At 38.5% G+C, this 27,500-nt stretch overlaps 1 protein-coding gene across 1 annotated transcript in view; it reads right to left on the reverse strand.

The window, feature by feature from the left end:
* Positions 1–4,894: 4,894 nt before the first annotated feature.
* Positions 4,895–27,500, reverse strand: part of LOC123512273 — a 65,832-nt gene continuing 43,226 nt past the window's right edge. Inside the window, exons 2-6 of the mRNA XM_045268554.1 lie at positions 23,473–23,675; positions 17,697–17,832; positions 11,878–12,011; positions 8,994–9,216; positions 4,895–7,643 (exon numbers count right to left, since the gene is read on the reverse strand). Of these exons, the coding sequence (XP_045124489.1) occupies positions 7,570–7,643; positions 8,994–9,216; positions 11,878–12,011; positions 17,697–17,832; positions 23,473–23,675 (770 nt within the window). The 3' untranslated portion in view covers positions 4,895–7,569. The remainder of the gene's footprint in view (positions 7,644–8,993; positions 9,217–11,877; positions 12,012–17,696; positions 17,833–23,472; positions 23,676–27,500) is intronic.

Genomic DNA, 27,500 nt, shown 5'->3' on the forward strand with positions numbered 1-27,500 from the left:
AGAGAAGCAGATGAAAAAAAGGATCCATATTTACATACATACGAGAGAGACCTGATCTTTCTCTCTCTCTCTCTCTCTCTCTCTCTCTCTCTCTACTTTACCTCCATCTCCTTAAGTCTCCCTCTTCCCTTTTTTCTTCCCAATTATCTCGCATTTCTCTTTTTTCTGTCTTCCTTTTCTCTTTTTCTACTTTCCTTATCCTTTCCTTTTCTTATTTTCTTATTTTTACTTTCCATCTTTCCTTATTTCTTTTATGTTGTTCTTTTATCATGTGTACTTTATCTCCTTTTTCTCATATTTCTTTTCTCTCTTTCTTTCTTTCTCTTTCTCTGCTTTACTAATTCTTCCCTTTCTTTCTCTTTTGTTCATTGTTTTCTATCCATCCTTCCTTATTCCTTTTAAATCTCTTCTTCATCATATCTACTCTCTACCTTCTTTTCTCTCCTCGTCTCTTTTTTTTTTTTTACTTTCTCATTCCCCTCTTCTCATCTGCCACGCATCGTTTTCTCTCTCTCCATCTTTCTTTCTCCCTCTCCTCATATCTCTTATCTCTCCTTCAGCATTCTTCCCTTCCTTTCTCCCTTTAACTCCTTTTCTTATCATCCTTTCACCAATTTATCCCTCATCCCTTCTTCCCCTCTTTCTTTTACCCTCACTTCTTTATCTTCTCTCTCTTCTTTTTCCTTCCTAACTCCTCAGCCGTCCTTTCCTTCTCCATCCTCACCTCCTCATCCCTTTCATCTTCCACTCTTCCTTCCTTTACCCCTCTATCTTTCCTCCAGCCTCTCCCTGTCCCTCCTTCTCTCTCTCTGCCTCTCCCTTGACTGACAGAAGCTGGGGGTTCAGAGGTTACAAATGACCTTGAATCCTGAGTAATAGAATCGTGGGAAGGGAACATATTGGCAGCGTTTGGGAGCTGTGTGGCTGCCGATATCTTGACTCAATCCTTAGGGTGACGGCTGATGCCTCTGTGGGCTTTGCTGGCTTTGTCCCGCCCGGCTGCTTGGCTTGGCTGGAGGCTGGAGGCTGTGTGGTTGGGTGGAGGTAGAGATGGTGGTAGAGAGGGTGTGTGTATGGGTGATGTACATATGTGTCTGTTTTTTTTTCTCTCTCTATCTCTATTTTTCTCTTTCTCTCTTTTTATCTCTATCTTTCTCTTTCTCTTTCTTTCCCTGTCTTTCTTTCTCTTTCTTTCAGTCTTTCTCTTTCTCTCTGTATCTCTCTGTCTCTCTCTCTCTCTCTCTCTCTCTCTCTCTCTCTCTCTCTCTCTCTCTCTCTCTCTCTCTCTCTCTCTCTTCGTAGAAATTAACGGTGTTTTAAAAGGAATATCTACGCACATGTTTATATTATTTTTGTTTGTTTGTGTCTAGGAAAGTTTATTTGTTGCTTATCAATATGTTTACTTGTGTATTTATTTGTTTGTTTCTTCATTTACTCTTTTTTTTTTGCCAATATGTGTGTTTTTCAATCTGTCTGCGTGTTTGTCCAATTGTTTGCTTCCATGTGTGTGTGTGTGTGTGTGTGTGTGTGTGTGTGTGTGTGTGTGTGTGTGTGTGTGTCAATGTGTGTACTCTCTCTCTCTCTCTCTCTCTCTCTCTCTCTCTCTCTCTCTCTCTCTCTCTCTCTCTCTCACTTATCCCCTTCACACACACACATACACTCACAAACTCAACGCTTCTGTCCTCCTCACATTAACAAACCCACTAAAATCACCTCTACTACAACAAAACAGAGAGCTAAAACTTCCTTGCACGTGTCCAGAGACTTCTAAGCGGCTTCGACTATGACGGGCGAGTCCATTATCCTAAGAACGTTGGGGAGTCCGCTTCTACTAGATCTGCACATACACACACACACACACACACACACACACACACACACACACACACACACACACACTCTCTCTCTCTCTCTCTCTCTCTCTCTCTCTCTCTCTCTCTCTCATCAAGTCTTTGGGCTCGGAAGAATTAACACTTGAGGAAGGAGAAATGGAGGGAATGTAGGGAATGGAGGGAGAGAAGCAAAGAAAATGGAGGAGTGGAGAGAATTCTGATTGTTGAGAAAGAAAATGGTTGTTCTCTTGAGTCTCTTCCTCTCTCTCTCTCTCTCTCTCTCTCTCTCTCTCTCTCTCTCTGTTTTCTTTATTGTTGTGAGATGACGTTTCTTTTCTCCTCCTCCTCCTCCTCCTCCTCCTCCTCCTCCTCCTCCACTTTTTCTTCTTCTTCAATTTCTTTCCTTCTTGGTTTTCTCGTTTTTATTTCTTCCATCTTTATCTTTTGTCTTTCCTCTGCTCGCATCGTCGTCATTACTTTCTCATTCCTATTACTTTCTTATTCTCTCTCTCTCTCTCTCTCTCTCTCTCTCCCTCATTTATTCTCCCTTTGTGTCTTTTTTTATCTTTATTCTTTTTATTTTGCATATTTATCCTTTATTTCTTTTATTCCTTCTCTTTTTCTTCTACTCATCCATTGTATATTTCCTACTTTAGTCATTTTCCCCTTTATTTCTCTGTTTCCTGTTCTTCTGCTTCCTTCTCGCCATAAATTTCCTCTTCACAATTTTTTTCTCTCTTCCTTTCCTTTCATCTCACTTTTCTTTCCTCTATTTTTTTTCCGTATTCGTCCGCCTTCTTTTTCTCTCTCTTTTGATCCTCTCCGAGTTCTACAATTTTGTTTATATCCTTTTCTCTCCTTCCCTCCCTTTATTTTGTTTCCTTATTCCACCTTTTTTTTTCCATCCATCTTTACGCAAACTGTGACTTTTTTCAGTATCTCTGTTTCTCTTTTTAGTGAAATTAAGTTTTTTCATCATCTTTTGCAGTGAATGTTATATTGTGTGCCTGTATTTGTATTTCCATGTGTGTGTGTGTGTGTGTGTGTGTGTGTGTGTGTGTGTGTGTGTGTGTGTGTGTGTCTCTCTCTCTCTCTCTCTCTCTCTCTCTCTCTCTTGCATGGCAGTATCAGGATTGAATCATCATGTTGAATCAAGTGAGTGAGACCTCGAGAGATTTCATGAGATTCTCTGAGACATGAAGCACCGGAGGAGGGAGACAGGAGAAGGAGACGGAGGCAGGAGAGAGGGAGAGGGGGAGAGATGAAGAGGGGCAGGGAGAAGCAGGAAGACATGGGAGGAGAGGAAGGAAAGCAAGGAGAGGAGGAATGGAGGAAAGCAGATAGAGGATGAAGGAAGAAAGGAAGATGGGGAATGGAAGAGTGGGAGAGATGAGAGAGAGAGAGAGAGAGAGAGAGAGAGAGAGAGAGAGAGAGAGAGAGAGAGAGAGAGAGAGAGAGGTTATTGGCTTACTGTTTTATGTGTTTGTATATTATATTTTACTTTCATATTTCTTTTCATTACTTTTCTGTTTGTACGTATCTTTTTTTCAATTATTTTTACTCAAGCTTATGATTCTGTAAAAGTGCAGAATCCGTAATCCACTTCTAGCCCTTTGTGTTGCAGCTCCTGTGTTCAAATGACGTGACTTTATATCCGTTGAGAACTAAATACAGCTACACAGATGCCATTAATTCCTCTCCCTGGTATCATATGAGATAAAAAAGCGAAAATATGGAATAAAATATCACAAAAGAGCTTAGTTTCAAAGTGGTAATGAAGAGCTGACACAAACTACAAGGAAAAATAGGCAACAAAAAGTGGAATATTCATAAAAAAAATATCAGGAAATTGCTTAAAATGGGAAGGAAAAGTAAAGTGGTGATTTCTAGGTAAAGTTTTATTATTAGTTTTTTTTTTTTTCTTCACAGCTTATCCGGAGGACACTTCAGGAAAAGGGAAATTATGTAGGGGGGGTAAAACTGACGCTGTTGTTATGAAGAGTTTTTCAATCAGTAGTTATATTCTCTTACTTTTTTTTTTTATTTCGTCGTTTTATAGTTTCGTGATAATCGATGTTGTGATTGTTTTATTACCTCGTGTTGTTGTTGTTTGTGAGTTTGTTCGTTCGTGTTTACTTCTTGTGGATTATTAGACTTGTTATCTTTAGTGTCACTTTAAATTAGTAGTTTTGTCAATTTATTTATTAGTTGATGTTCTTATTTATTTTTATATTTATCTATCTCTCTATTTATAGGTCAGTATGTTTGTTTTGTTTGTGTCTGGATGAACTGTTGCTGTCTGGGTACCTTAAGGAGGGATAGATAGGCACACACACACACACACACACACACACACACACACACACACACACACACACACACACACACACACACACACATGACCTTTTATTCTAAATGCAATATTTAAATGTACAAAAGCACCGTCCTGTTTTAAAATGCAACTCTTAGCTTGTAATAATAATGATGCAGTAATAGTGACTGCTTACAATGATAATAACAGTAACAGCAGCAGCAGTAGCAGAAGTAATAGTAGTAGTAGCAGTAGCAGTAGTAGTAGTAGTAGTAGTAGTAGTAGTAGTAGTAGTAGTAGTAGTAGTAGTAGTAGTAGTAATGATAATAATAATAACAATAGTAATAATAATAATAATGATAATAATAATAATAATAACAACAATAATAATAATAATAATAGTGGTGACAATACGATTAAATAAATTTCAGTAGTTTTCAGGCAAAGTGAGAGAAAGAAAAGGGATTTTGAAAGTTAATTAGAATTTCATCACGTATTTTGGCAGAAGCTGATTACCTGCCGGATATACCTGATTACTCTCTCTCTCTCTCTCTCTCTCTCTCTCTCTCTCTCTCTCTCTCTCTCTCACACACACACACACACACACACACACACACACACACACACACACACACACACGACATTTCAGAGGTGCATATTTACATAGTAACTTAAGGTTTTTGTATACATAGATGTATATATAGTATTGTTTTTTATAGTACTGCACCACCATCACTATCATCACCATCACCACCACTGCTAATACAATCCCTCTCACCATAACCACCACAGCTATTAATAATGTCAGCGTACTTCATCACCATTATCATCACCATTATCATCACCATCATCACGACAAAAGCAGCTTCCCATAATTGAAAGCTTATCAATTAGCACTAAGTATTCCACTAAACTTATTATATATATACTCATTTATATATATACGTATTTATATGTATACATTTTTTCCCCCTTCCGTAACTAATATGCTAATTCGTCATCCTTTGGAAAACGTTGAGTATTATCTATTCATAATACATCTCGCTGTTTTTTTTCCCCCTCGTCTACGTAAGAGCGTTCCATAAATGTTCGTTCAGTGTGCCAGAGTACTTCGGGCGCTCGCCACTCCATATCGTTCAGTTCAGCTTATCCACGTTTGCGATCGCTCACCAGAAACACAAAACGTTCACCACTACAGTGTTTGTCCTAATGTTATGGAGTACTTTCCCACGGTCCTACTTCACCACTTCACCTTATGCCGTGCTTGTGTGTTTGTTTTCTTTAATATTTCCTTTTTTTCCGCTTCTTTAGTAGTTTTTATTCTTTATTCTATTTTCTTATTCGTCATTTCACTGCAGTATAGTCTATTTTTTTCTTTTCCTTTTATATTTTATTCTTGTTTTATTTTCATACGTTGTTTCTCTAATCCGTTATCGTTTTGTTATTTTTTCTTTATTTCTTCTTCCTTCAGTCGTTCATTTTTTCTATTTCTTTATTCGTCATTTTACTTTAGCACTGCCGTCTTATTTTTCTAGCTTTTTTTTCTACCCTTTTTATTTTTCATTGTTCCTCTAACTTGTCACTGTTTTCTTCTTTATTTTCCTCACATTTTATAGTTTTCTTGTACTCTTTTCTACAGCAGCACTTCTTCTTTTCTTTCTTTATTTTCATTTTACGAAGAGAGGGAGTGAGGAATACTTATTGTTAAACTTCTGGTGTAATTATTTTCCTTTTTTTCCTTCAAGTACTTTCCGTGATCACTATTTTTTCTGGTATTCGTTTTCTATCATCATTTTAGTTCCTTCATCTGTCACTGTTTTACTTTCCTCTTATTTGATTACATATTCGTTCTTTTATTTGTAGTTTATTGATGTATCTCTTCTCCTGTGTGTGTGTGTGTGTGTGTGTGTGTGTGTTTTTTCCCGTCTGCTTCTTGTTAGTGGTTAAGTGTCTCGTTTGCTCCGAAGCTTCACGTGGTCGAAAAATGATGATTCTTGGCTTCATATCCTTGTTCGAATCGTCCACACTGAACCATTTTCTCTTGTCCATTTGGTGACGTTTTTTGTGCATCATGGGTGTGCTTATTTCCTTTTTCATTGTTTGTGGAAGTTTATTCATTTTACGGATTACAGAATTTACTTTTAACATCACAACATCATTTTTGGAATACGTTGGTAGCGGTTCGAACTAACAAACGAAGCTTCACTTTCTCCATTTTCTCGACACGTTCATCTCTCACTCTCTCTTTCTCTCTTTCTCTCTCTCTAGTATTTTTAAAGCGTCACACTAAAGCTTCTTTTCTCCATTTTTTTTTCTATCACCTTTTTTAAAATACTTCACAATTCCACCACTTTTTAAACTATTAACTTCCCAGCGATAACTTTGTATTTTCCATCACTATCGTGTATGTGCGTGCGTGTATGTGTTTGTTTCGTATGCAGATTGTTTCATATATATACTATCGCAGTTCACTGATTTCAGGAATATATATGAAAAAAAAGCTGAAAAAATAATAAATAGACAAAAATTCCAGCCTATGAAGAACGTATAGTATGTTTTTTTCTTTTTTACCATATTTCTCCAGTTCCTCAGTTCACCAGGTCACTCATTCAGTCTAGGGCAGCGAAGTCACCAATAAGATCACCAGGAGGTCATTCTTTATCACACTTGAAGCAGTAGCATCGCACCAAGGGGGAGTGCACCAGGCTGTCACCATCACTCCCCTCTTCGTCACCACCCGCTGATAGTGATAGTGAGGGTGTGGTGAGAGTGACGTTAGAGTAATATCATATCCATCACCGTCACCGTTGCCTTTAGTGTGGTGGTGATAGTGATCTGTCACCATTTTCACCATCCCCATCACGCACCATTATAGTAGTAGTGGTAGTGGTGATGCTTAAGGTTTTACACCATATCATCACCATAACTGAACCGATGGTGATGACAGATGAGTCTTAGCGCCTGTCACCATCATTTCACCATAATTCAGGGCAACAGTAATGACAAAAAGTAAGAATCAAATGTCATCACCATCTTTTCAATTATAGTGATTCGTAATATTTCGCAACACCATATCATCACCATAACTGAAGTGATAGTGGTGACAGATCTTAACTCTTATCACCATCATATCACCACATCTAAGACAACAGTGACAGGTGATGACTGAGATCTCATCACCATCACTACTATCACCATTATCACCACCACAGGACATAATGGTGATGACAAGTAAAGGGATGACAGTGCAAAGATTTATGGCACCATTGACAAACCTTCACCATGTCACTCATCACCACCACGAGAAACAGAAGAGTGGTGATGATGAGGGATGGTGAGAGGGGAGGGAGAGAGAGAGGGAGATGCACCATGTAAGCACCATCATCACCATAGGACTTGGAAGTGGTGACTAGTGTGTCATTGGTGTTAGTGGTGAGTGGTGAGGGTCAGGAGGAGACTCACCACCATCATCACCACATTCACCATACCGAGTGCACAACCTGTGGAAGAGAGAGAAAGAGAGATAAAGAGATAAAGAAGAAGAAAAGAGTTACGTGAATTAATGTTATCTTAGTTATTAATAGCGTCACCTGTTACAGAGAGAGAGAGAGAGAGAGAGAGAGAGAGAGAGAGAGAGAGAGAGAGAGAGAGAGAGAGAGAACTAAAGCTAATCAACCTAAGACAAGAACTCATGTACTTTAGAAATACCCCGAGGAAAAGTGAGAGATAGAGAAATATCACAGACTGACAGAATGATAGATAGAATGACAGGTAAAAATAAAGAAAAGGAAAAAAAAAAAACCTCAAACATCATTTTACCACCTATTTAACTTCCCACACCTGTCTACCTTTAATCAACCACGCACAGGTAACACGTAAATCAAACTGACGCACCTTCATTAACCTAGATTGCTATTTGTCATTACCTGAGATGAGAAAACGTGACGTGACGTGTTTTGAATTGTTTTTAATGGGAGGCCCTACTATTTTTCATCGAAGAGGGGAGAGCCATACCTGTGTACTTAATTTAATGGATTCAGGTGTGGAGTTCAGGTGTATAAGGGCACAGGTGATGCAGGTAAATCCGAGTATACATTTCAGAAAGTGTGTACGTTAGTGTGTTCATGATGGATTAGTGTGAGAGTAAATAGAACGTGTTTTTGTCTTGTTTGCTCTTTGGATACAGTGGGGGTGGATGTGTGTCTCTCTCTCTCTCTCTCTCTCTCTCTCTCTCTCTCTCTCTCTCTCGTAGGTTCTTTTGGTAAATTCCTCTAAATAGTTCAGCTCTTCAGTTATGTTTATGAGAAAGCGCGCGCAAACACACACACACACACACACACACACACACACACACACACACACACACACACACACACACACACACCGTGCAGTGCAGTGGGCAGCACGCTCAACTCACAATCGAGAGGGTCCGGGTTCGAGTCCCAGGAAGAGGCGAGGCAAATGGGTTTCAAATGGGCAAGCCTCTTAATGTGTGGTCCCTGTTCACCTAGCAGTAAATAGGTATGGGATATAACTCGAGGGGTTGTGGCCTCGCTTTCCCAGTGTGTGGAGTGTGTAATGTGGTTTCAGTCCTACTCGAGATCGGTCTATGAGCTCTGAGCTCGCTCCGGAATGGCTGGGAACCAGCTGGCTGGGTGACCAGCAGAAGACCGTGGTGAACACACACACACACACACACATATAAACACAGCGAAAGAAAGAAAAAACTAAACCACTAGAAAATACACACACACAAACACCACACACACACACACACACACACACACACACACACACACACACACACAGACACTACTCCCTCCCCCGAACACAGACACCTTTACACTCACCACTAGCATCATGGCCCAAGCTGAGAGGGCTCCGAGGCGCCACAATACCCTCGTGGTGCGCCTCCTCGCGGTAGAGTGGGTGAAGGGAGGCGGAGCAGCGAAGGGCCAGCCGACCGTCAGGAAAATGCCACTCCTGGGCGTTGAAGCGAAGGCCCAGGCGGGAGGCAACGCGACCCTCGGCATCTGGGTGAGGGTGATACTCCACTAGGTAGTCCTGCGGCGCCTGTGGGAGGAAGAAGAGAAGGAGGAGTGTAAGAGGAAGGGTACAGATGCAGAAGGATATGTGGGGAGTATGTATGTGAGATATTGATATGTACGTGTGTGCAAAACGTTATGTAATTCTAAATGGCGATAAATTCTGAAGAAGATACAGAAAAAAGGTGATCTAGAGAGAGAAAGGAAAGATTAAAAAAATAGGAAGAGGAATAAGAAAGGAGGACGAGGATTGGAAGAGAAGGAAGAGGAGTAACGAAAAAATAGGAGGACGAGTGCAAGAGAAGGAAAGGTATAAGATTGAGGAGAAGGAGGAGGAGGAGGAGGAGGAGGAGGAGGAGGAGGGGGACAAGGAGATAAAAGTGGTGATAGAGGGCTGAAGGAGGAGGAGGAAGAGGAAGAGGAGGAGGCGTTGTTATGATTGTTTAGGTAAAAGGAGAAGGAGGAGGAACAGGAAGAGGAGGAGGAGGAGGAGGAGGTAGTGGTGGTGGTTGAGTAGAGGAGGTTCTTATGGTGTTTTGTAGGATAAAAGGCGAAGGAAGAAGAATGGAGGAGGAGGAGGAGGAGGAGGAGGAGGAGGAGGAGGAGGAGGAGGAGGAGGAGGAAAGAGGAGTTGAGTTGTGAAGCGAAAGAAATAAGGAAGGAAAATGCAAAATGGTGAAGGAAAGAAAGGAAGGAGGAGCGGAAAATGGAGGAAAAAGTGTCAGAAAGGATAGAGAATGAAGGAAATGGAAGGAAAAAAAAGGGGAAAAAGAAGGAAACAGAAAATTGCGAAGCGCGATGAATAAATAAGAAAGACGCGAAGGAAAAATGGAATTATGGAAGGAGGAAGAAGGGAATGAAATACGTGGAAGAAGAAGAATGACTGGAAAAAAGACAATTATGACGAAGAGAGAAAGAAAGGAAAATAAAATGATGAGAAAAAGAACACAGGAAGGACAAAGAGATGAGGAAGAGAAGAAGAAGAAGAAGAAGAAGAAGAGGAGGAGGAGGAGGAGGAGGAGAAGGAAGAGGAGACTAATGCTATGAGGGTACAAATAAATTAGATAACAACACTTTTGTATCAAAATAAAAAAAAAAAATCGATGAAATTTTAGCAAAGAAGAATATCAGAAAAAAATAATAAGTAAAAGAGACAGAAGAAAACGGAAGAAGATTATGAATGGATAAAACAAACAAACGGGAGATAGGTAGGTATGGTAGCACAGAAAATAGAAAACGAAAGACGAGGAGGCAAAGAAAACGAGGAGAGGAGAAGGGTGATGCTATTTTGTTCCTCTGTGCTTCAAGAGGACCTATGGAAGGAAATGTGAAAAATAACTTAAAGGAATAAAAAGTGTCAATTTACGGGAATTTGACGCCGAGATTGATAATAGGTAAGGGAAATAAAAATCCTCAGACTTCATTTCGCAAGTCAAAAAGATGAAATAAATAATGGGTTTTTAATTTTTTACAATGAAAAATCAAAATGTTATGAGAAAAATGTTGCTTTTTCTTGAATTCAGTGACAGAGTTGCAGGTAAATGATTATAAGAAAAATGGTGGGATGAAAAAAAAAGAACTATGGAAAAACATAAAAGGTTATTGAAAAGCAGAATTTAATAAGACAATAATTAAAATGACGGGAGATAAAATTTTTGCGTTCATCATTACAGAAGTGAAAACGTAAATCACGAAACTAACGAAGAATAGAAAAAAAACATAATTAAAGAAAATCACTTAGGATTAAGATGAATACAAAAAAGAAAAAAGAAAGCTAAGACAACGAAAATCGACAAAAGTAAAGATCAAAGTGAATAATGAAAGAAGAAGTCAACTACCACGACATTTGCGTTATTGATATTTAAAGACATCAATAAAATGTCAGACGCCGCAAGAAGCCATTATTCCTACTCGTGGCAGAGGAGGATATGTCTGCCTGTTCCCTCTCTAATCTGTCAACCTTTTGAGTACCATGACGCACATTCAGATTCATTCTGGTTAATATTTGGTGATTTTATACAGCTTCAGAAATTCATGTGGAGGACTAAAATAATTAAAACTCAAGCCATTAATCTTCTGACCTCCATAGACACTTCCTAATGTAAATTAGGGAGGCGGTGGCGTAGTGGATAAGGTGGTGAGCGTGGGATCGGGCAGGCGTCCATGCGTAGGCTCGAATCCCACTACGTACCGCCTTGAAACAATGCTATTTGTCGATTGGTTTAAAGTTAGCTATCACCATAATACCCAGGTTCTAGGTGGTTACACCAAAGATGCGCTTGTGTAGTGATATGGGCCCTAATGTGGGTACTACTATAAATAAAATTGCCTGCGCTACTAGCAATCATTCTGAAACATTTCTACTTCTTCAGCCGCATCCAGTCTTTGAACTGGGGAAAAAAATGCAAAATATGTAAATGTAGAAATGTGTCCCAGTACTGAAGGGGTTAAAATAGTGAAGACTCTGGCCATTAATGTTCTGACCTCCATAGACCCTTCTTAATGTCAATAAAAAGATCTAATGATATACACATCTCAAGGTAGAAATGTGTTCCAGTACTGAATGGTTTGAAATAGTGAAGATTCTGGCCTCCATAGACCCTTCCTAATGTCAATAAAATGGCCTAATGGTATATAAATCTCAAGGTAAAAATGTGTTCCAGTACTGAAGGGGTTAACGTTGACTCACCTGCTGGTCATTGATGTACCAGGTGAGGGTGGTGGCTGGGATGGATTTAGGAGCCTCGCACGTGAGATTTACCACCTCACCTGTCCTGTACTGCTCCTGGCCCCCCTGCACCTTGGGGCCCCCGTCTGGAAGCTCTGCAAGGGAGGGGGAGGAGGGATCAGATTTGGTTAGCTTTGGTTAGGTTAGGTGAGGTTAGGTTAGATCAGGTTTGATTTAGGTTAGATTAGGTTAGGTTAGGTTAGGTTAGATCAGGTTTGGTTAGCTTCGGTTAGGTTAGGTTAGATCAGGTTTGGTTAGGTTAAGTTAGGTTAGGTTAGGTTAGATCAAGTTTGGGTAGCTTTGGTGAGGTTAGGTTAGGTTAGATCAGGTTTGATTAGCTTTGGTGAGGTTAGGTTAAGTGAGGTTACGTTAGATTTGGTTAGGTTAGGTTAGATCAAGTTTGGTTAGCTTTGGTTGGGTTAGGTTAGGTTAGGTTAGGTTAGATCAAGTTTGGTTAGGTTAGGTTAGGTTAGGTTAGATCAAGTTTGATTAGCTTTGGTTGGTAACGTTAGGTTAGGTTAGGTTACGATTTGGTTTGGTTTGAATTTTGTTTTGTTTTGTTTTGTTTCATCTTTATTTTTTGTATGCATTAGGGGCAACTGGCCAAGGGCAACAAAGAATGGAGATAGAAAGGCCCACTGGGTTGCCAGGTCCCTTAAAAATATATATGAGTTATCCTAAATTCAGGGACAAATGTCTTGAAACCTCCCTGTAGTTTGGTTTAGTAAAGTTCAGTTGAGTTTAATTTACTGAGGGTAGCTTTGGTTAGGTTAATATTTGGTTTGGCTAAGTTTCGTTTTATTTTTATTTTGGTTTGGCTTGATTTGTTTTAATTTAGTAGAGTTTAATTTGGTGAGCTTTAGTTAGGTTAGAATTTGTGTTGTGTTGTGTTGTGCCAGTTTACGTTGTTATAGTTGTCTTAATCCACTCGTTCTTCAGACTTGCTTATCCATAATCGTATAAGACACACCACAGTTTGGAAAGATTTTGTTTAGTTTGTTTTGGCTTCATTTGGTTTAGTTTGGTTAGGATTGGTTATTTTAATGTTTGGTTGGGTTAAGTTTCGTTTTGTTTCATTTCGTCTGATTTTTATTTCGTTTTGTTTGGTATAGTTTAATAGAGTTTAATTTGGTTACGTTAGAGTATGGCAGGGCAGGGTAGGCAGGGCAGGGCAGGGTAGGATAGGGTAGTGAAGGGTAGAGTAGTGTAAAATAAGTTAGTTTAGGTTAGCTTGCTCTGCTTTGATTTGGTTGTGTTAAGTTAGGTTAGGTTTGGTTAAGTTATTTTAGGTTGGCCTAGATTAATTTATGTTTGGTAGTGCCAGTTTAAAGTTTAGGTTAGTTAGCTTAAATTAGATTTAGTTTCGTTAAGTTACGCTATGTAAGGTTAGGAGGGATTAGATTAGATCACATTTTTTTTTTTTTTTGGCTAATTCTTCACCAATCTTTAATGGAACTAGCATTTGAAGTGAGTCTTTTTTTCAATCTTTTGTTGCCCTTAGTTGATTTCCCTCTTGCATAAAAAAAAAAAAAAAATGGTAACGGTAGGTTGGATAAGATTGTAGTTGAGGTTTGGTTACACAAGGTTAGGTTAATTTGGGTTAGAAGAAGTTAATTTGTGATAGGTTATGATATCAAATTGGAGAAATATAAAGGAGAAGGTTGTAACTTTTTGGTTGTTCTTACTGTTGTTATTATTGTTATTATTGTTGTTGTTATTGTTAATGGTGTTATTGTTACTGCTATTGTTGTTGGTGTTGTTATTGTTGTTGTTGTTATTGTTATTGGTATTGTTGTTATTGCTATTGCTATTGTTGTTGTTGGTGTTGTTGTTATCGTTGTTGTTGTTGCGATGGGGGACAGATGAAGAAGTATTTAATGGTCCACATATAAGTTTAAATTGTTAGTTGAAAAATATTAAATGTGTACTGAAGCGCTGGGGATCAAATCAGAGTGAAGTGAGAGAGAGAGAGAGAGAGAGAGAGAGAGAGAATGTGTGTGTGTGTGTGTGTGTGTGTGTGTGTGTGTGTGTGTGTGTGTGTGTGTGTGTGTGTGTGTGTGTGTGTGTGTGTGTGTGTGTGTGCGTGTGTCATAGCATTGCGTCAGTGGATGTGGAGCGCTGGCCAGCCTTTGCTCTGAGGTTAATCCAGGCAGTTCCGGAGGTCTGTTATTTGCTGACGAGTTTTGAAGTGACATTAGACTTATGAGATTTCTTTATAAAGTCATGATCTTTTTGTATATTTATTCTCACTAATTAATTAATTCATTTTCCACATGTTGTATATAAATGAGCTTTATACAGGTATTTAGTTTTCTTAATGAGCTGTTTGTGTATTTTATTATATTTTTTTGTTTATATTATCTCTCTGTTGTTTTATTAATTGTTTTTATTTGTTTTCAGTTTAATGTTAGCGTCCTTATATATTTGTTTTATATCAATTACTATCCATTCATTTTTGTTTTCTTCTTTTACATAAAGTTATTTTAATCTTTTATTCCAGTAGGGCGTTTGCTGTGTAGTGAAGGATTAGGTTACCAGTTCTTTGAGTATTCACCGTAGTATTATTATCTTCCCATTTCGTGATTTATTCTCGTATTCGTCATGGCTTTCATCTTTTTATTTATCCAGCTGAAGGTTTAACATATTGTTCTAGTTATTATCATTTTATTCTTCATTTTGTTTGCATTTTTTTTGTAACTTCATATCCGTCTTTTGTATGTCTGTATTTACTCCTCTCAGTGTTTTCCTCCTTACTTAAAAAGAAACTCTGTGTAATACTAATTGGTTACCAAACTTATTTATAACACTTTATCACGTGACTAACCTTTTATTCATTGACATATTTCCTAATTTTATCTATCAGTATTTTTGTAAGCATTTCCTGATCCATCTATTTCTTTACTTATCTTGTCAACCAGTTATCTAATTGTCTTCCTTTCTCTTGTTTTTTTTTTTTTTTTTGTTGTCCAGAGATTTCTTTGTCTATTTCATTGTCTGTTTCAAAATTTTACTCTTCAGTCACACAGTCCATTAAGTATTCAGTAACATTCTTATTTCATCATAACGTTAATTTCTTCTGCTTTCACTCTAGATTGATACTCCCATGTCATCTATCTCTATATTTTATTCGTTTACTTAATTCAATTTATTTTCACTTGCTTTCATTCATATTCGTATTGCAATATCCATCGTGCTTTATGTCACCTGATGTTATAACTTCCCCTCTTCAATCCTTTCCGTGTTACTCACAAGATACTTTTTGTGTGTCTTCCTCACCGGGTCGTATCTCACCCTCATTCTTTCATGCTGCGGGCGACTAATTAACTGGTTGTTTAATTGACTCGTTCATTGCATTAACTGGGGGTGGGTTTGTAAACAGCGCATCATTATGGCAGGAGGGTATTTGTCTCCATTAGAGAGAGAGAGAGAGAGAGAGAGAGAGAGAGAGAGAGAGAGAGAGAGAGAGAGAGAGAGAGAGAGAGAGAGAGAGAGAGAGAGAGAGAGAGAGAGAGAGACAGACAGACAGACAGACAGACAGACAGACAGACAGACAGACAGACAGACAGACAGAGCTCATCGGACAATCACCACCTACATAATCTATATAATCACACAAAACAACCAACTAGATAACCAGGAAATATGAAAAGAGGCAAACGAATCTATAAGCAAACAAACATACGATATGTACTAATAAACCACGCTAATATTGACACAACGAGGCGGAGTGAATGACGCAAAACCATTAGAGAATCACTTGTACGCACGGAATGAAAAGTCTCGTCACAGCTTTCACCATTAGTCCTCCTGCAATGAGTGAAGTGAAAAGGGAAATGTCCTCTGGTGACTCGTGCATCAAAGTTAGTGCAACCTGTGTCATCATTCCTCGCGGTAGCTTTGGATTGGCTAACGGCTCTGGCCAATCAACATTAATACAGCATAAGAGGATGATGTTATGTTACAATGCACGTTCTATTAATGCTTTTTAATGTCATGCTTTTTGATAGATGTGCCTGCAAGAGAAAGTTTGAAGGTAATTTTATTTTTTCTTATTTAAGTCTTTGATTGTTGTTTGATACATTTTTATTATTTGTCGTTCTGAAATATCATCATCCATTGTTTAAATTTGGTAGAAACTGTAAAAATGTATTCCTATATTTCCCGTGTTACTTGTGGTTGTGTTAATTGTTTCGTGCCGCAGTGAAAAGTAAAATAGAGGAATTTTGGTGCATCTTTACGCTTGAATCGACTTTTTTATTGAAGAGTTTTATAGAAGTTTTGTAGATAACTTTTGCAGGAATTTTATAGAAGATTAATTATACTTTTACGCTATTTTTTTGTGTTCTTTGTTTTTTGTTTTCATAGAAGAGTTTTATAGAAGTTATAAAGAGAGTTTCAGTGAGGCTTTAAACATGAATTGGCTTTTCTTTAGTATTGTCTGATTTTTAACTTAGAAGCACTCAGCCGGTATGTTTCTTTCTCCTGAGTTTGTTTTGTCCTCAGACCTTCTTCCCTTGTCAATAAAAAGAGGTAGGGATGTTTAGTAGACTGAGTAATAAGTGGTTTAAAAGTTGTAGAAAACCGTGAAAAAAAATGTTAAGCAGTAAAATGGTCAAATATAAACAGTCTTTTGAAGTTACATAAACTACTAATTTATACACGAGGCAGCCTTGTACATTAATTTCCTCTATTTTTTTCCTATCTATCATATAAATGCTAGTGGCACTGAAACATTTTCTGGTTTTAATCGCCCAACAAAAATGATTAAAATAAACATCGATGATAATACAGCCAGTGGAACATTTAACCCCTTCAGTACCATGCCTCATTTTCACATTTCTTCTGCTTACTATTAATTGATTTCATACAGCTTCAGAAACTTATGTTGGGATTAAAATAGTGAAGACTGTGGCTATTAACCTTACCTCCATGTAAATAAAATTGTCTAATCATTCGCAATACTCACGGTAAAAATACGTTTCATTATTGAAGTGGTTAAACTGCCCAATAATTCACCTTGCTATCAACTCTACAATCTTAATTTCGTGTAACCTGTCTTTGTATAAGTAAATAAGAACATAATGGAAGATCTGAATTCGCCAATAGACTTACATATAGAATCTAAATACCCTTATCCACCTTTCACCGCTGTCCATAAATTAATCTTATCTCTCAAAGCTCATACCGACTCAGCATCAACAGTCTTATCCTCAGTCTTTCCCAGTCCTCTGTCAGTCAGTTTGAGGACCTTTTTAATCCTATATCCTATTTTAATCTAACTTTTATCAAGCCAGTTTGTCAATTTTTCCTTCTTACTTGAAAAAACCTTGGACACATTTCTTGTTTCTTCTTGAACTTGTATCTTTTTTAACTTTTTACTCTTCGTTCCGTCTGTAGCATCTGAACTGAGACGTTATTGATAAAGTATTAAACTGTGGTAAGAACATTCTCTCTCTCTCTCTCTCTCTCTCTCTCTCTCTCTCTCTCTCTCTCTCTCTCTCTCTCTCTCTGTTTGGCACATGTATTGAAGCTTATTTCTTTGTATTTCATTCAATTTTATTTTAGTTTAACATTAATATTTTATTTTAATTGATTTTCTTCGGTATTGCCTTCTTCTACTACTACTACTACTACTACTACTACTACTACTACTACTACTACTACTACTACTACTACTACTACTATTACTACTACTACTACTACTACTACTACTACTACCACCATCACCACACACACACACACACACACACACACACACACACACACACACACACACGTACCGTACACCATGAGAGTTGAGGACTTGACGAGTGTTTTGAAGAGCGGCGCCTCCGTCAGCACTTCACACTTGTAGCGGCCCGCAGTGTCCAGAGTGACGCCGCTCAGAGCCACGTGCTGCGCGTTGCTCTTCTCCGTCTGGTGTGGGAGTGGAGAGGGAAGAGAGAAAAATTATTCGTATCAATTCTGTCAGACCTGAAAGGGGCTGGCAACTAAGAAGGTCCTTTTTTTTTTTTTTTTTTTTCCATTGGCCTGTTTTGCCCTCCGACATAAAAAAAAAAAAATCTCAAACAATTCTATGCTTCACCTCCATTTCAAAAGGCTTCATCTAAATTCACACGAGTTTTTAAGGTATTTTTACTGTTCTAGAGGAAGAGTGACAAGATTTCTTCATTACTAATTGGAGAAACACTTTTGAAAACTTCGCTAATCATCTCTGCGGCCTTGGAAAATAGTCGTGGTGAGAGAAGAGAGCGATTTTTAAGGTGTTTTTACGGTTCCAGAGACAGAGTGACAAGATTTCTTCATTACTAACTGGAGAAACACATTTGAAAATCCCGCTAATCATCTCTGCGGCCTTGGAAATAGTCGTAGTGAGAGAAAAGAGCGATTTTTGAGGTGTTTTTACGGTTCCAGAGACAGAGTGACAAGATTTCTTCATTACTAACTGGAGAAACACATTTGAAAACCTCGCTAATCATCTCTGCGGCCTTGGAAAATAGTCGTGGTGAGAGAAGAGAGCGATTTTTAAGGTGTTTTTACGGTTCCAGAGACAGAGTGACAAGATTCCTTCATTACTAACTGGAGAAACACATTTGAAAATCCCGCTAATCATCTCTGCGGCCTTGGAAAATAGTCTTGGTGAGAGACTAAAACGTTTCTGAATAGATACCAAGTCGTCTCACGTGGATAGTTTTGCTACTCATTGTCATTACTTTGATTTAATTGCTTTTGTTGACACATTATTCATCTGTTTATTCATCGTCACTGTCTCTTTAGTCTAGTCACGTGTGTTCGGAGCGGGGCGGTGAATGAAGGAGAGAAAGTGTCACGTGGAGTAGATTTATTTTTGTTATTCATTTACATTTCTCTTATGTATTTGTTTTGTTTATCTGTTCTATTTTGTTTATTATTTATCCATTTTTGTAGTCTGGTCAGGGTATGAAAGAGAGAGAGAGAGAGAGAGAGAGAGAGAGAGAGAGAGAGAGAGAGAGAGAGAGAGAGAGAGAGAGAGCGTTCAGTCAATACATTGCTCTCCCCCCAAAAAATCATTATAGATTCCAAGTCTTTAGTTCAGTTTAAGTTGTTTTCTTGAGTTCTAAATTGGTGAACTGGTGAATGTAATGTTGAAGTTTGTATATTGCATTTTTTTTCATAAGTAGTATCTTGTTTCTTTCTTTGTCTTGTTTTCTTTATCTTATTTTCTTGTTTTTTTTCATTTATATTTTTCTTGACATTGTTTCTTTGTATTTACGTTTTTTTTTCCTTGTTTTTTTTTTGTAGGTTTTCTTTCTATTCCTTTGATACATATTTATGATTCGCAGTGCATCCTTGTGTGTGTGTGTGTGTGTGTGTGTGTGTGTGTGTGTGTTGCCTAGTATCGTGCCCGTGTCAGGTTATAAATTGATGCAAAGTTACTGGAGAAAAAAAAAAAGTTAAACCAGAAAGGAATTCGTATTACTGTCTTCGCCTTTTTTTTTTTTTTTTTTGTCACCATTAGTCATCGTTCTTTCATGCGTATATATGTGTCTTATGGATACATGTATTATTCTCCTTATTTTCTGTTTTTTTCTTTCGTGCATTCATTCTTTACTTATCGATTTCTTCTGTATTATATTGGCAAGTGTTCGTTAAAAGGCCATAATTTTCAAAGTGATGCGTATGAAAGGAAAACAGTGTACTAGAAATACCTCGAGAATATTTTGTGTTTCGTGAGTAGCTTCTCTTATTGAACTACCTATCTTTTCTTCTATTTTTCCATCATTGATATTATTACTATTTTTGTTGTTGTTAGTGGTGGTGGTGGTGTTTTTGTTGTTTCTGGTGGTGGTTTTGTAATAATTAAGCTAAACATATCTGGTTATTTTGAAAATTTTCCTATAACAGTACATGACATTGCTTCCATATGCAAAATTATTCGTCTTTTCACAGTGGCATTATGTGATATGTTCCTTTTGTTCATTTGTATTCATGTGCTGCCAGTCTGTCTGTGTTGTGACTTAACCACATCCAACATTAACCAAGAGAATGACGCTGATTTGATATGAACAATATTTTTGACCTTTCAGTTAAAATTACGATTTCTTTGTGCTGGTTTCGTTTACCTGTCAGTCTGTCAGTGTCGTAAAGTGAACACGTGACAAGTCTGCAGGGCGAAGTGAGGCGCAGGAAGTGTTGCCGCTGCTCGTCTTTGTCGTAAAACTCGGGATTATTTCAGAATTACAGGTGTCAGTGTCCGTGGCAGGCTATAAGCTGTGTCCTGTTGAGTAACACTGCCTGCGTCCGTCTTACATGTCGTTATTGTTGTTGTTGCTGTTGTTTTAGTGTGGAAATTGATTGGTTAGTATGTTGCTGTTGCTGTTAATGTGGAGATTGATTGGCAAGTCTTGGGGCAGAGTTGGTGGCGGTATTAACGTGTGTATCGGCCAAGTATCGAGTGTTAGTTGCGCGAGATACACCTTTTTTACGCACTTGTCAGAAATACAAGATTTCTTCTGCCGGACACACAAGAGCGATTGGGAAACTCTACTAATTAATTCTGTTTGTATTGTCTTTGCTTGAGCTTGTGAATTTATTCCTTAATATTTTTTTTTTTTTTTTGTTTCATCAGATCATCAAATTTCTCATATCTTTGTTTTGTTTTGTTTTCCTGAATTGTCTGAATGTAATCTTTACCTTTTGTGGATTTTGTGTTACTTTTCTGTGTCTTGGAATTTCTGTTCTTTTATTAATGATTTTCTTTGTCTAAAATTTTTAACTTGAACTTCACTTTCAATGAATTTCAAATATCTCAAAATGTCGTAGGTGTTTCTTTCCCGAGATATAGTGTGTGTGTGTGTGTGTGTGTGTGTGTGTGTGTGTGTGTGTGTGTGTGTGTGTGTGTGTGTGTCTGTCTGTCTGTCTGTCTGTCTGAAGAATTAAAAATAGTTCTTCATATAAACTAAATAATATAAACTTACACGGCACTTTTAATTATGAAGATTTGTTCTCAGCGTCAACAAAAGGCATGCTATTTTCTACATGAATATTTTTCCATTTGAGCCAAGTCGTGGAAACACTTGGCGTTGTTTTACACTAATTGTTCTCTCCATTTAAACGAAATAACTAAAACCACTCTTCTTTCTGACGTCAATTGGCTTTTTCATCAGCAAAATCACAAAGATCATCGTGGCTGCTCGTTTTTCTCTTACTAATCATTCCCTATCCAGACAAAACCCTGAAAATTATACCATGTGCTGTTATCTTCCTTGATTTGCTGAGCGTCTGAACATCTCTGGGCGAGGGACGAGCGTTGAGTGATCTGGTATTTCAGCCGCCTGACGTTACCAGTCATTCCCCGGCGAGTGCTGTCTGCGTGCCTCCTCTCGCCGCTCACGCTCTGACGGAACTGTTATTATTTAGTGCTCTATTTTAGTTCCTGATACGAATCCTACTCTTGATTTGGCCGGCATGTTTATTCCTCACTCTCCTCTTGTCTGCTTTCCTTACTTCTCCTATTACATATTTAATAATTGTGTTTTTTTATTCTTCTTTCTGTTTTGACGATATTTTCATTTACTCTCTTGTTTATTTCTTGCTCTCTTCCTGTCTACCTTTCCTTATCTTTCCTTATTACACATTTTATGATTATATTTTTTTCTATCCTTACGCCCGTATTCAGAAACGCCTTTCCCTCTAACTAAAACAATTTTCTAAGGCCAAAGACAATTAGCAAGGTTTTCAAGACAGTTTCCCCTTAATAAACTAGAAATCTTATCACCAGAACCCTAATAATACTCTTAAAAACACGGGTATCTTCAACTGGAGCCTTTGGAAAGCAGTGATGGGGAGACAGCAAAAGGTTTCAGATTACAGGTGTTTATTCCTTACTCTCTTCATGTCTGCCTTTCCTTACTTCTCCTATACCCATTTTATTATTGTATTTTTTTCTTATTCATAGCTTTTTTTCATTTCTCTCTCTCTCTCTCTCTTCACTCGTTATTTTTATTTAGTTTCTCTTGTTTGATTTCTTTCATTATATTTCTTGATGCATTTCTGTTCGTTGTTCATCTATAATATGTTTTTTTTTTATTTAATTCTTCACTTTTTTGCTTCATTTCTTATCCTCCTTCTCAACACTCTCTATTCACCTTTCTTATATCATTTAGTATCCTTCAATTATATCTCTTTCCTATTCTTATTGTTTTGCACTTGTCTTTTTTTTTACTTCCATTTATTTCCTATATGTCATGTTTTCCATTTTCGCTTCTTATTTTTCTTTTCTTTCTCTTGCTTCATTCTTTTTTTTCCATTTTCATTGCTTCCCTCTTCCTCTTTTACCTTACTTCTCTCTCTCTCTCTCTCTCTCTCTCTCTCTCTCTCTCTCTCTCTCTCTCTCTCTCTCTCTCTCTCTCTCTCTCTCTCTCTCTCTCTCTCTCTCTCTCTCTCTCTCTCTCTCTCTCTCTCTCTCTCTCTCTCTCTCTCTCTCTCTCTCTCTCTCTCTCTCTCTCTCTCTCTCTCTCTCTCTCTCTCTCATCAACTTCACTTTTCCTTCGACATTCTTTTCTTCACTCTCTATCTTTTGTCTCATTTCTCCCTTGTCTTTCTTTCTCAGTGTCTTGCATCACCTTATGGTAACCAAAAATTTAGTCAAGTCTGTTAGGTTAGGTTAGGTTAACCCCTTCAGTGCAATGACACGTTTTCATATTCATTCTGCTTACTCTTTGGCGATTTTATACAGCTTCAGAAACGTATGTTGGCATTAAAATAGTGATGATTCTGGCCATAAATCTTCTGACCTTCATAAATCCTTCCTAATGTGAAGAAAATAGTATAATCATACATAAAATCATGGTAGTAATTCGTCGCGGTACTGCAGGAATTAAAGATAAGGTGAAGGTTAAGTTAATCTGTCAGTCAATGAGTAAATCAGACAGTGGAACCATGCGTGCTTTGGGGTCCGAGGGTCTCCAAGCGCCCGGGTTCGAATCCTGTCCACGGTCCGAGTGTAGGTTGGGTTTCCTCACTCAGGGCAACGGTTTCCTAGCAGGTGGGCTTTGAGATAGGAGATACCCTAAAAAGTATCCCCTTTAGCCCATAAATTCCCGTGAAAAGCCCACATGGTATAAAAAAAAAAATCGAGCAGGCAGTGAGGCCATCTAGTCAATCATATCCACACAATACAAATCTTGTAAACTTTAGGGAAGGCGTGGCGTAGTGGATAATAAGGTGGCAAGCGGAGGATCGGGCAGACGTCCACGCGTAGGTTCGAATTGCACCACATACCACTTTGAAGCTATGCCATTTGTCGAGTGGTTTAAAGTTACCTACATGTCACCACGATACCCAGGTTCTAGGTGGTTACACCAAAGATGCGCTTGAGTGGTGATATTGGCCCTAATATGGGTACCACTATAAATGAAATTGCCTGCGCCACTAATGGATGGAAACTGAACAGCGCTTCCTAAATATACGCTTCAAGTATGCCTACAGGCGCTATAGGCCATAACATAAATAAAAGAAAATCACCCATCCACCCCTCAAGCCAGCCATCCAGCCAGCCACCCTCGCAACACTCACATCCACCGTCACTCCTTTGAAGGGGAAGGCTTGCTTGGGCGGCTTCTCGGCGGGCACGTAGCGATAGAACTCACGCCCTGCCTTGTACCACTTGACGGAGTAGAGGCGGTCCTGTGCAAGGTCGAACTGGCACGTTAGCATCACCTCCCCGCCTCGCACCGCCCACTCCGGCACGTGAAATCGGATCCACTTAAGCGCTGATCCTGCAAGTGGGAGGAAAGACAGCGTGTCATTTGAGAAAAGTCATGTAGAAAAAAGTGGAGAATTCTGCTGCTGTTTCAAGTGTGGAAAAAAGGAAAGTGTGTGTGTGTGTGTGTGTGTGTGTGTGTGTGTGTGTGTGTGTGTGTGTGTGTTTGTTTCGATGCGTGATTCTGCAAAAGGAGAGAAGTAAAAGTGTGGCTTTACTTCAGTTAGGTTGTATGACGTGGAAAGAGAATTGAAAATGAGTTCCGTGTGTGTGTGTGTGTGTGTGTGTGTGTGTGTGTGTGTGTGTGTGTGTGTGTGTGTGTGTGTGTGTGTGTGTGTGTGTGTGTGTGTGGGTGAGTAATTTTTTCTTGGTATGACCTTAGATACGTAGGAAAACTGAAACAGAAATGAGTGAAGTAAGAAGACACATGTGTGTGTGTGTGTGTGTGTGTGTGTGTGTGTGTGTGTGTGTGTGTGTGTGTGTGTGTGTGTGTGTGTGTGTGTGTGTGTGTGTGTGTGTGTGTGTGTGTGTGTGTGTGTGTGTGTGTTTAAATGCCTGATTCTGTGAAAGTATAGAGTGTGTTTTTTCATAAGTTCGCAGGTAAAATGTGAAACTTTTTATTGAGCTAGACAAGGAAATGCGTTGTTTGACGTGTGTTTTCACGAAGGGGAGAGATATAAGTGCGACATGAGACAAAAGGAAAGAGAAATGTGCTTTTAATCCCTTCAGTACTGGGACGCATTTTTACCAGGAGTTTTGGGAAAGATTAGACCATTATATTTACACTATCAAGGGTCTATGGAGGTCAGAAGGTGAATGGTCAGACTCTTCACTATTTCATTCCCTACATAAGTTTCTGAAGCTGCGTGAAATCGCCAAATAGTAAGCAGAATAAATATGAAAACGCGTCATCGTACTGAAGTGGTTAATGTGTAATCTTATTGGGAAGAAAAAAAAAAAAGACGTATTTTTACTTAGAGGTGAGAGGAGGGAGAATAGGTTTTGATTGATAAGATTAAAGAGAATAGGGTGTTTCTTCTTATTAAAGGTTAAGGGAGACTATAAATTAAAGTATAAAGAGAAGCATGGTTTAAATTGCTAATCCTGTAGAGAAAGGAAGAGAATTCATTCAGGTTTTTGCCTCACAAGAATGTAAGCCAGAAGGGAATTGCGTTTTTTGATATCCGACCCTATGAGTGAGAGAAAAAAAAAGGTGAAATTTTGTTCATGAGACAGAAAATGGAAAATACAAATTAAACGAAAAAGGAAAGTGGTGGAAGGAATAACAAAAGAGTAAATAAGAAAGAAAAAGAGTGATGTAATTCCCGATTCTGTGGGGAAAAATAAAAAACTTTATATCTTGTTTAGGAGAGAAAAAGGGAAGATACAAATCAAAGTAAGAAGAAAATGGGTGAAAAGGAAATTAAAATAGTAAATTAAAAATAAAGATATAATGTCTAGTTTTGCAGGGAAGGAGAAAAATATGGTGCAAGTTTATTTAGAAGACAAAATAGAATATATACATACAGGAAGAGAGAGAGAGAGAGAGAGAGAGAGAGAGAGAGAGAGAGAGAGAGAGAGAGAGAGAGAGAGAGAGAGAGAGAGAGAGAGAGAGAGAGAGAGAGAGAGAGAGAGAGAGAGAGAGAGAGAGAGAGAGACAGACAGACAGACAGACAGAGACAGAGAGAGATAGACAGAAAGAGAAAGAAAGAGATCATATAATCAATAAAAAGGAGGAAGAAAAAAAATACAGTTTGGATTTCACTAAGAACGAAAAACTAAAACTAGAAAATGAAGAAAAACAAAAAAGAAAAGAAAATGTTTGAAAATCGAAGGAGAAAAATGAGACAAAGAGAAAAACGCGAAAAATTGCATACTATTTAAGCTAAGAGAAAGGATACAAAACTGACAGATGAAGGCAGGTGTGTTCTACGTGATTTGAGAGGGAAGGAGTGAAGTCAGGTGTGATTCGATCTAGATCACGGCGTTGAAAGGTAGAAAGGCAGATTGCAACAGGAAGGTAAGTGTGTGGTTTATTTTTACCTTGCGATTCAGTGGAGATAAGTCAGGTGTGTTTTGAAGGAGATTCAGTACGGAAGGAGAGGAGACAGTTGTGGTTTTGGCTAAGACTGCGAAGCGAAAGTAAAGGTAATACGATGAAACAGGAAGGAAATTAGTGGAGTTTTTTTTAACCGTGTGATTCAATGGAAATAAGTCAGGTGTGTTTTGCAGGGGTTCAATAGGGAAGGAGAGGAGTCAGGTGTGTTGTGTAGGAGGTTCAATAGGGAAGGAGAGGAGTCAGGTGTGTTGTGTAGGAGGTTCAATAGGGAAGGAGAGAAGTCAGGTGTGTTTTGTAGGAGGTTCAATACGCAAGGAGAGGAGTCAGGTGTGTTGTGTATGAGGTTCAATAGGGAAGGAGAGGAGTCAGGTGTGTTGTGTAGGAGGTTCAGTAGGGAAGGAGAGGAGTCAGGTGTGTTGTGTAGGAGGTTCAATAGGGAAGGAGAGGAGTCAGGTGTGTTGTGTAGGAGGTTCAGTAGGGAAGGAGAGGAGTCAGGTGTGTTTTGCAGGAGGTTCAATACGCAAGGAGAGGAGTCAGGTGTGTTGTGTAGGAGGTTCAATAGGGAAGGAGAGGAGTCAGGTGTGTTGTGTAGGAGGTTCAATAGGGAAGGAGAGGAGTCAGGTGTGTTTTGCAGGAGGTTCAATACGCAAGGAGAGGAGTCAGGTGTAATTTGCAGAAGGTTCAATAGGGAAGGAGAGGAGTCAGGTGTGATTTGGCTAAGACTGCGAAGCGAAAATAAAGGTAACACGCTGAAACAAGAGGGCAAATGTGTGTTTGGCGTACAATCCAGTGGTCAAGGAGAGCAGTTCGGTAAATGTGGTTATACTGAAGTTACGAGATTGAAAGTTATAATGGTACACTGAAATAAAAAGGCAAACATGTCATTCTACGAAAAAAAAAAAATATATAGAAAGTTTGAACTAGATTCTACGGAAAAGCTAAAAGAAAAAGCGAATATACTCAGGTGAGGAGGAAGTTGAACAATAAACAATTCTCTGACATAGGAAAGGTAAAAGATGAATTTTTGCCTGTGACAGAAAAGGCCACAAAAGTAGTTATAATTTTACACAGGTGACGCGACAAAGGGGGGAGAATATTAATGTGAGGCGGAAAGGGAAGCATGCGTCCCATCATCTGATATTCTAGTGAAGGAGGAGGGAAGGGAGACGTGGCTAGATATCACACATCCCTGCCCATGATTAGAGGCGAGTCAGGGAACCAAGGAGTGCAGAGTGGGTCGTCTTTACATTGTCGGGCGTAGCTTGAAAGTTAAAGATAGACGGAACGTGTGATTTTGTATAGGCCCTGACAGAATGACAGACAGACAAATAGAGAATACACCCTGGGATTTTATATACTTTAGGTCCTGACAGACATGGACAGGTAGACATTTAATAGACATATATTAGACGCAGAAATATATAAACAGAGGAGAAAATGGACGAAAAGAAAGATAATATGTACAGGTAAGCAAACAGGAAGGAAGGTAGATAAAAAAGAGAAAATAAAGGGAATTACATAAACAGACACAGAGAGAAAAAGATAATCAGAGTACACAGAACACAAAGGCATACAGAATGACAAGAAAACAGACGCAAACAAATAAAACACTAAGCTGAACACAAAAATAGGAAAAAATAGGAAAAAGCAGTAAGTGGAATGAAAAAGAGAAAATGAAAAGGTAGGAATAAAGGTCACCAAATAGACAGACTAATGAATTAAAAAAGGAAAACAGCCAAACAAAGAAACGAACATAGAAAAATGATAAGAGAAACAAGAAAA

Source organism: Portunus trituberculatus, chromosome 33, assembly GCF_017591435.1.
Source record: "Portunus trituberculatus isolate SZX2019 chromosome 33, ASM1759143v1, whole genome shotgun sequence".
In the NCBI taxonomy this organism is placed as follows: domain Eukaryota; kingdom Metazoa; phylum Arthropoda; class Malacostraca; order Decapoda; family Portunidae; genus Portunus; species Portunus trituberculatus.